Raw genomic sequence first — 10,291 nt, 5'->3', positions numbered from 1 at the left:
AAAAAAAAAAAAAAAAAAAAAAGTCACAATAATATTCAATTGCACCCCGTTTAGCTTTGATTAAGACATGCATTCGCCATGGTGTTGTTTCAATAAGCTTCTGCAATGTCACAACATTTATTCTCATCCAGAGATGCTTTCATTTTTCACCATAATCTTGTATTGATGATGGGAGAGTCGAACCGCTGCTCAAAGTAGCCCAGATGAATCCTGCTATTGTCATCTTAGAATATGCTCATGCCATCAGGGAAGAAAGAAATTCATTGATGGAATAACCTGGACCTCATTCTTTTGGCACATAGCAATGCTGAACCTGACCAACTGCAGCAACCCGAGATCATAAAACTGCCACCACAGGCTTGTATGGTAGGCATTAGGCACAATGGGTGCACATCTTCACCTGCCTGTCTTCTTACCTTGATGCGCCCATCACACTGAAACGGGGTAAATCTGAACTCATCAGACCACATGTCCTTCTTTCATTGCTCCATAATCCAATCTTTATGGTCCCTAGCAAATTTAACCTTTTTTTTTCGATTAGCCTCACTGACAAAGAGATTCCCCAGCAAATTCCTTGAGTTCCCTTTGCATTTTGCCTGTGGAAATGTTCTTACTTTTATTATTATCCATAGCTGTAAGTTCTAGGTTTAAGACTTGAGTTGTTTAAGAAATATGAAGCTACTCACTCCATCAGTTTGGGTTAAATGCCTTGCTGCCAGCTAAAACATAATCATCCATGCAGTAATTATCTAACCGGAGGCACTTGCCCACTTGCTTTGTTAAATCTAGGTGGTGACTTATTTTTTTGGACGGGCAGTGTTTATAGAATGCAATGAGTAACACACTAACTATATTATTATTATTAAACTATTAGCCATCTGATCAATAAAGGAACTAATGAACAGATTAATCAGATTAATAGCCCTTACATTCATTCACTACTAAATGTCTGTTTAGGCTGTATCTCATCCGCTGTAGAGGGAGCTCAAGCACAGTCACAGAATCACAAATGTGACACTCCCATCTGCTACCTTTCATGTCTCTGTGGTACAGTCACATCTGCCATCACACAAACTGTCAGTGACTCTGGTCTATGATTATTTCACTAAGAACACAATAATGATCACATCTGATCTGATCAAACTCTCTGCAGTCCTGCTCTTTATGGCAGGTCTGTACGGTATGACAATGAGAACAGACAAAAACGTCTCACTTCTATTTTTATTCTTATGATGTCTTTGAAATTTTAAGAATGATACCAAATTGATATCAATCATTCAGTTAGCACAATGAAGGATTTACTAGTGATTCTGTAACATTAAAAGGTCATTTTTCTCACACAGGTCTAATTGATGGGAACGATGTCACCCAGACTCCTCTGCTGTGGAAGAACGAGGGTCAGTCTGCCACAATGAACTGCAGACAAACTAGGGGGAGTGCCTATCGACAGATGTACTGGTACAGACAAAAACCAGGAGAGGGAATGAAGCAAATTGTTTTCACAACTGCATACAGCCCTCATGAATATCAAGGTGTCTTCAGTAAAGAAAAATTTCCTGCATCAAAGAATGACAGTGAGACTGGATCCCTGACAGTGGAGAAGCTGCAACCTGAGGACAGTGGAGTGTACTTCTGTTCTGTGAGTGAACACAGTCACACAAGTGACTTAGACAGCTGCACAAATACCCAGCTACCGCTGTAGACAGAAAACTCTTTATCTATAGAGCAGAACTAAACAAACAGCTATACTCTTCTTAGGGAAACAGTTGTGATCTTACTACTATATTTCTTGAGATCCAGTTTCACTTTCATCATATAAAAATTAAATTATACTGAATTCTCCTTGTTTGGAAGCTTCAATTGCATTATTTTTTAAATATCAAATGATCTCTTTTTTTTAAAAACCATGTTTGTTCAAGTTTTTTATATTTGGATTTGTGTATGTCTCAAACATTTTGTTACCTGTGAACTGCCTGAATATTAAAAATAAAACACAATCTATCTAAAAATCTGCACTTTAAATGTGTTGTCATTATTTAGAATTGCTGTAAATGTGTAAGGGAAATTCCCAACATTAAACGTTCTAGATTTGCAGGAATCCTAAAAGAGTCCTACACTGAAATCCAAGTCCTGATACTAGAAAAAAAAAAAAAGTCATAAGATGTTTTCCATATATGGATGTTATTTTAGGAAGTGATGTTCTATACAATTAGATCAAACAGCAGGTTGTGGTTACCACAATGTCATCATCTATCTCCTCCCCTCTACCTTGATCCCACATTATCTGTTCAGTCATTCAGTCATTGCACAAACAAAAGAAAATACAGACACTATGATCGGAAACCTGAACACAATTCTACTTATCTGGCTCTCCTGTAAGTTTTAATTTAAATAGTTTGATCAAAGTTTCATATTTTGGGAAAATTCATTATCATCATCATTAACTTTATTCATTGCTCTTTAAACACAGGTGGTTCACTTGGTATTGAAGTCCATCAGGATCCATCATCAATAATAGGAAAACCTCATAATTCTGTAAAAATCAGCTGCCGTCATTCAGACAGTTCTTATAATGTAATACTGTGGTACCAACAGCCAGTTGGTGACTCTGCTCTTAAACTCATTGGATATATTCAGTACACTAATGAATTCCCAGAGGATCAATTTAAACAGCATTTCAATGTGACTGGAGATGGCTCATCAGAATCTCAACTTCATGTGCTGAAGCTCAGACAGCCACAAGACAGTGGCATGTATTATTGTGCAGCTAGTAGGCACAGTGACTCACTTAGCAGTTCACCTCTACAAAAACCTTCTGATATTCCACCACATCAATTTACAATGAAGACTACACCTGCATCCAGCTATCACCCATCCATGTGACAGGAAATTACCACACATTAAAACAGTCTCTTGTTTGTTAACACACACTTTAGGATACTGTACAAATCCACTGACATGTGACTTTAATAACTCCTCCTCTTCATCCTTCACATACAGGCAGCTCTGCTCCTGTTGCACTTTTCATTACAGGTCATTACAGTCTTCATCTGTGTTAGTACTGTGGTACCAACAGATCATGATTAGACTCTTCATACTATTAGCAGCTCTGCTATGCTGTTTAACAGGTAATGTTACAGTAATTCATAAGAAATGTGTTTTCAGTCATTTTTCATTCTCACACTAAAGTTGTTTTACTTTTTCCCCACAGAACTCTCAAAAAACAGTGTTCATCAGACGCCCACTGCCATAATAAAACGTCTTGGAGAAGGAGTGAAGATAAACTGCAACCATTCCAACACAAATTTTGATATGATCCAATGGTACAAACAGTCTGCTGGGGAAAATGATATGATTCTACTTGGTTATGCTCGATTTTCTAATCTGGTTGTTGAAGATTCATTCAAAGACAATTACAATGTGAGCGGACATGGGAGCAGTCTGTCATCTCTTCATATTCTAAAACTGAGTAGATCTGAGCTCAGAGCAGTTTATTTCTGTGCTGCTAGTGAAGCACAGTGCTACATCAACCCTCTGACTTTAACAAAAACCTTCTCTGACACAGTAACACAAGCATTCACCTGCTAATAACCTCATGAGGATCAAATAAACCACACTGTAAATGCTGATCCCAGACATGTTTATTCTTTACTCCTTCCTCCATTAGGGTGCAATGTTTCCCCACATGCTATTGTTTGATTTGGTTTACCATTATCTGGAAAAAAAATCTTCTTAGCATAAAGTTTTCACACAAAGGCAAGTGTTAGATATCTAATATAATTGTCGTAGGGGGACCTAAGATACAGCATTTAATGTGGGAGGTTCAGGGACTATTAATATGCATGAGACTTGTAAGCAGCGGCTTAGGGAGGAGGAGGCTTGCTCACAATATCATCATCTTTATTCTCCCCTCTATACTGATGCTACAACATCGGTTCAGTATAGTCAACAAAAAGACATGGAGGACAGTAGAAACACTATGATCAGATACCTGAACAGAATCATTCTACTGATTATCTGGCTCTCCTGTAAGTTTTAATTTAAATAGTTTGATCAAAGTTACATATTTTGGGAAAATTCATATTAACTTAATTCATTCCTCTTTTAACACAGGTGGTTCACTTGGCATTGAAGTCCATCAGGATCCATCATCAATAATAGGAAAACCTCATAATTCTGCAACAATCAGCTGCCGTCATTCAGACAGTTCATACTATGTAATACTGTGGTACCAACAGCCAGTTGGTGACTCTGCTCTTAAACTCATTGGATATATTCAGTACACTAACCCAACCCCAGAGGATCAATTTAAACAGCATTTCAATGTGACTGGAGATGGCTCATCAGAATCTCAACTTCATGTGCTGAAGCTCAGACAGCCACAAGACAGTGGCATGTATTATTGTGCAGCTAGTAGGCACAGTGACTCACTTAGCAATTCACCTCTACAAAAACCTTCTGATATCCCACCACATCAATTTACAATGAAGACTACACCTGCATCCAGCTATCACCCATCCATGTGACAGGAAATTACCACACATTAAAACAGTCTCTTGTTTGTTAACACACACACTTTATGATACGGTACAAATTCACTGACATGTGACTTTAATAACTCCTCCTCTTCCTCCTCCACATACAGGCAGCTCTGCTCCTGTTGCACTTTTCATTACAGGTCATTACAGTCTTCATCTGTGTTAGTACTGTGGTACCAACAGATCATGATTAGACTCTTCATACTATTAGCAGCTCTGCTATGCTGTTTAACAGGTAATGTTACAGTAAATCATAAGAAATGTGTTTTCAGTCATTTTTCATTCTCACACTGAAGTTGTTTTACTTTTTCCCCACAGAACTCTCAAAAAACAGTGTTCATCAGACGCCCACTGCCATAATAAAACATCTTGGAGAAGGAGTGAAGATAAACTGCAACCATTCCAACACAAATTTTGATATGATCCAATGGTACAAACAGTCTGCTGGGGAAAATGATATGATTCTACTTGGTTATGCTCAATTCTCTAATCTGGTTGTTGAAGATTCATTCAAAGACAATTACAATGTGAGCGGACATGGGAGCAGTCTGTCATCTCTTCATATTCTAAAACTGAGTAGATCTGAGCTCAGAGCAGTTTATTTCTGTGCTGCTAGTGAAGCACAGTGCTACATCAACCCTCTGACTTCAACAAAAACCTTCTCTGACACAGTAACACAAGCATTCACCTGCTAATAACCTCATGAGGATCAAATAAACCACACTGTAAATGCTAATCCCAGACATGTTTATTCTTTACTCCTTCCTCCATTAGGGTGCAATGTTTCCCCACATGCTATTGTTTGATTTAGTTTACCATTATCTGGAAAAAAAAATCTTCTTAGCATAAAGCTTTCACACAAAGGCAAGTGTTAGATATCTAATATAATTGTCGTAGGGGGACCTAAGATACAGCATTTAATGTGGGAGGTTCAGGGACTATTAATATGCATGAGACTTGTAAGCAGCGGCTTAGGGAGGAAGAGGCTTGCTCACAATATCATCATCTTTATTCTCCCCTCTATACTGATGCTACAACATCGGTTCAGTATAGTCAACAAAAAGACATGGAGGACAGTAGAGACACTATGATCAGATACCTGAACAGAATCATTCTACTGATTATCTGGCTCTCCTGTAAGTTTTAATTTAAATAGTTTGATCAAAGTTACATATTTTGGGAAAATTCATATTAACTTAATTCATTCCTCTTTTAACACAGGTGGTTCACTTGGCATTGAAGTCCATCAGGATCCATCATCAATAATAGGAAAACCTCATAATTCTGCAACAATCAGCTGCCGTCATTCAGACAGTTCATACTATGTAATACTGTGGTACCAACAGCCAGTTGGTGACTCTGCTCTTAAACTCATTGGATATATTCAGTACACTAACCCAACCCCAGAGGATCAATTTAAACAGCATTTCAATGTGACTGGAGACGGCTCATCAGAATCTCAACTTCATGTGCTGAAGCTCAGACAGCCACAAGATAGTGGCATGTATTATTGTGCAGCTAGTAGGCACAGTGACTCACTTAGCAATTCACCTCTACAAAAACCTTCTGATATTCCACCACATAAATTTACAATGAAGACTACACCTGCATCCAGCTATCACCCATCCATGTGACAGGAAATTACCACACATTAAAACATTCTCTTGTTGGTACAAATCCACTGACGTGACTTTAATAACTCCTCCTCTTCCTCCTCCACATACAGACAGCTCTGCTCCTGTTGCAGTTTTCATTCGTCTTTACCAGTGTTAGGATCATGATTAGACTCTTCATACTATTAGCAGTTCTACCGTGCTGTTTAACAGGTAATGTTACAGTAATTCATAAGAAATGCGTTTTCAGCCATTTTTCATTCTCACACTAAAGTTTTTTTTACTTTTTCCCCACAGAACTCTCAAAAAACAGTGTTCATCAGACGCCCACTGCCATAATAAAACATCTTGGAGAAGAAGTGAAGATAAACTGCAACCATTCCAACACTAATTTTCAAATGATCCAATGGTACAAACAGTCTGCTGGGGGAAATGATATGATTCTACTTGGTTATGCTCGATTCTCTGATCCAACTGTTGAAGATTCATTTAAAGACAATTACAATGTGAGCGGAGATGGGAGAAGCCGATCATCTCTTCATATTCTGAAACTGAGTAGATCTGAGCTCAGAGCAGTTTATTTCTGTGCTGCTAGTGAAGCACAGTGCTACATCAAGCCTCTGACTCCAACAAAAACCTTCTCAGACAAAGACAGTAGCACTATCATTCACCTGCTGATAACCTCATGAGAAACAAATAAACCACTGAATTCTAATATCAGACAGCTGGCTCAGCATAAGACAGTTCGATTCTCCTTTTCTCCATAAGGTTGCAGTGTTTCCTCATGTGAAATTGTATATTTTGACTCACACTTATCTGAGAAGACAACACAATGCACAAAAAGTTGAATTCATGTTCACACCCCTAATTCATTGACAACTACAAATAGAATTAAATTCTGTGAGAAACACTGGGCAGGAACTAAGACCACACCCACACTAGTTTTCTGAGAAAAGCAGGAGGAAATCATTAGCATGCCTGCATTTAGAGTTATGACAACTATAGCAGAAACAACACTGACTTTACATTCAGTCAGACACAACATGGTGATCATTATCTGCTGCATATACTATACATATGTTATACTGGTTACAGGTAATATAATGATAATTGTCACACTTAATTGCAAACAGGTTGCTGTTGCTATAGTATTTAAGTTGTATACTACAGCTATTAGTCCATAATGTCAATGTTACATAGAGTGAAGTAATACTATTTGAAACATTGCTGGGATATCATTCTTCCTGTGATAATGTGTTGTGTTTTTTATCGACTTTCTCACAGGCTCTTCTCCTAGTGATAACATCTATCAAACGCCTGCTGTCATGTACAAATATCCTGGAGAAAAGGCTGAAATCAGCTGTTCACACAGTATTCAAAACTATGATCAAATCCTCTGGTACAAAAAATTACAGAATAGACAGCTAAAATTACTGGGATACATTGTAGGAGACAGCACATTTCCAGAAACCGGTGTTCAAGTCAAGATGCATGGGAATGCAAACAAAGACCAGAACTGCACATTAATAACAGAAGAGCTGAATCTTAACAGTAGTGCAGTTTACTTCTGTGCTGCTCGTTATCACAGTGCTACATATCGCTGCTCCCCAATACAAAAATGTTCCCATCACTGCATTACAGCTCACAGCACGTTGCACCTGTTTTCCTTCATAACGCAGTGCTATATCTTCCATCATAGCCTGAGCCAGTGGTTTGTAGAGGTATTTGACATAATGACGGTAGGCTATGAAAACAGTATGACAACACCCACCTAAGGACTTCATGTTGGTATGGCAATACGATGGTTTACGCAAAGAGAAAAGACGTTTCGTGAAAACTGCTTTTAAAACCTTTCCTGTTTTAGGTTATGTCATGAAAATATTCAGACATTTTAATACAAGATTTCAAAAACATCTATTTATAGTAAAATTAGAATAGTCCAAAGCCAGTTTTATACAGTATATAGGGGACAACTATGCAAAACCTAATTTTAAAGAGTAAGTAAAATTCATCCAGTAATACCATGATGCATTATGTAGTTCTTAACACCAGAAATATAGATGCTGTCTATATTTGTTTAAGGTTAAATATTAACTTACTAGGTGTAGTTGTGTAGTAGTTAGTGACATATTGGTTTTAATGTTTAGAAGAGAAGGAAACACTTATTTTGTATGATAGTATGATACTGTGTAAGCGGGAAATGTGGTTTTGTTTCCCTGATAAAATGGTTTCATCAGAGAAGCTGGTGTACTAAGCAATCATGTAGATACTGCGATGAAAAGGCGGTGCCAACTAAATATTTATTCAGCCAGAAAACACAAAATGATAAGTTTATACTGGTCTCGGTGTATTTACAGCTAAGTGCAGCTTTAGTGCATTAAGTTGCACAGTTTCTGTCATAAAAAAAAAAAAAATCTGAAATTACAGAAATTGAACATTTGTACACATGCAAACAGGGATTTTCTAAAAAGTTTCACGACAACCAAATCCTCTGGTATAATTAAAGAACAAACTGCTTTCGTAACTGGGTTTTTATATGTAGCCAGTAGTGTGTGGTAATAGTCGATATGACCCCACCCACATACAGAGTATATTTAGTTAAGAGGAGGGTTTACCCAAAAGAGACACTGAAAATATTAGCATAACTGAGAATACACTACAAAAATCTTTCATATCAACATTATAATTATTACCCAACAAAACAGAGAAGACAACATGAACCTCTTATGGTTAAGCGTTGGTTTTTACACTATTCTGCTGTTCGGTAATGCCATCAACATTATAATAATATAAAGTATGATGCAGCACACCTATTTAAGATGTTATGGAAAGTTATTACATTTTATCAGTTTACATTTCTGAATTTTCATTCATTTTAACATTTCTTTTGTCTTTGATCGATGTAATTTCAACAGGTTCTTCCACCAGTGACATAGTCAACCAGACTCCAGCAGACATTAACAGCAAACCAGGAAAAGAGGCCAAAATCAACTGTTCGCACAGTCATCAGAGTTACAACCAGATCCACTGGTACAAGCAATTGAAGAACAAACAGCTTGAGTTTCTGGGATACATGAATGTAAATTTTGGTAATCCTGAAGATGAAGAAAATATAAAAATTGAAGGGGGTGCAAGTACAGGTCAGACTTGCACATTAACAATTGTAAGACTCGACGTGAACAGCAGTGCAGTGTATTTCTGTGCTGCTAGTTTACACAGTGCTATGGATCAAAGCTCCTCTGTACAAAAACCTCCAAATCACACTTCTATCTCCATATTAGCTCACATCCCTTTGCACCTGTATTCATTTTCAAAAGGTGGCAGTATAGCTCCTGCTAGACCTCTTATACTGAGCCAGTGGTGTGTGGGGGTAGTCGACATAATTATAATTACAATGATAAGATGAAGCCAAAATATGACACCACCCACATGCAGAGCCCAAATATATTTAGTTGACAACAGCGTTTCAGAATATGTTTCACAGGAACAGCACAATTATTACTACACTAAACAGAAAGGACAGCATGAACCTCCTGTGGTTAATCCTTTCTTTTATCACCCTTCCTGTGTCAGGTAATGTCATCACAATTTCAATCAAATTTCAAATTCATTTTTAAAAGCATATACAAACTTAGCACTGTATGCAACCAGTATGATGGAGCACATTTATTTTAGCTGTGACTAAAATGTGTCATATTTTATCTGTTTAGATTGTTGAACTTACCAATGTTCAGTCTAATCATACACTGTGTTGTATCAATGGAATTTCAACAGGTTCTTCCGCCAGTGACATAGTCAACCAGACTCCAGCAGACATTAACAGCAAATCAGGAGAAGAGGCTAAAATCAACTGTTCACACAGTCATCAGAGTTACAACCAGATCCTCTGGTACAAGCAATTAGAGAACAAACAGCTTCAGCTTCTGGGATATGTGTATTTAAACAGCTATTATCCTGAACCAGGATCGAATGTGAAGTTAATCGGAAGTGCAAGTAAAAGCCAGATCTGCACATTAACAATTGAAGGACTCAGTGCGAACAGCAATGCAGTCTATTTCTGCGCAGCTTGTTTACACAGTGCTGCATATTACTGCTTCTCAGTACAAAAACATACTTTTAGCACACATTATTTTATATCTC

The 10,291-nt window shown here is 37.5% G+C and overlaps 1 long non-coding RNA gene and 2 gene segments (V, D, J or C); all 3 read left to right on the top strand.

Moving 5' to 3' along the window:
* The first annotated feature begins 1,090 nt into the window (after positions 1-1,090).
* Positions 1,091-2,591, top strand: LOC113148724. The segment is given in 3 exon segments: positions 1,091-1,171; positions 1,344-1,639; positions 2,471-2,591. Coding segments are annotated over 3 exon segments (393 nt in total).
* A 1,223-nt stretch (positions 2,592-3,814) lies between these two features.
* Positions 3,815-5,229, top strand: LOC117152821. Its single transcript, XR_004463363.1, has 3 exons — positions 3,815-4,028; positions 4,114-4,773; positions 4,857-5,229. It is a non-coding gene; the product is annotated as an uncharacterized LOC117152821 (long non-coding RNA).
* Positions 5,230-5,548: 319 nt separating this feature from the next.
* LOC113148721 lies at positions 5,549-6,177 on the top strand. The segment is given in 2 exon segments: positions 5,549-5,674; positions 5,760-6,177. Coding segments are annotated over 2 exon segments (483 nt in total).
* Positions 6,178-10,291: the final 4,114 nt, after the last annotated feature.

Source organism: Anabas testudineus, chromosome 22 (genome assembly GCF_900324465.2).
Source record: "Anabas testudineus chromosome 22, fAnaTes1.2, whole genome shotgun sequence".
Lineage (NCBI taxonomy): Eukaryota > Metazoa > Chordata > Actinopteri > Anabantiformes > Anabantidae > Anabas > Anabas testudineus.
The sequence above is the reverse complement of the archived record's forward strand: the minus strand, read 5'-3'. Positions and strand labels throughout refer to the sequence as shown.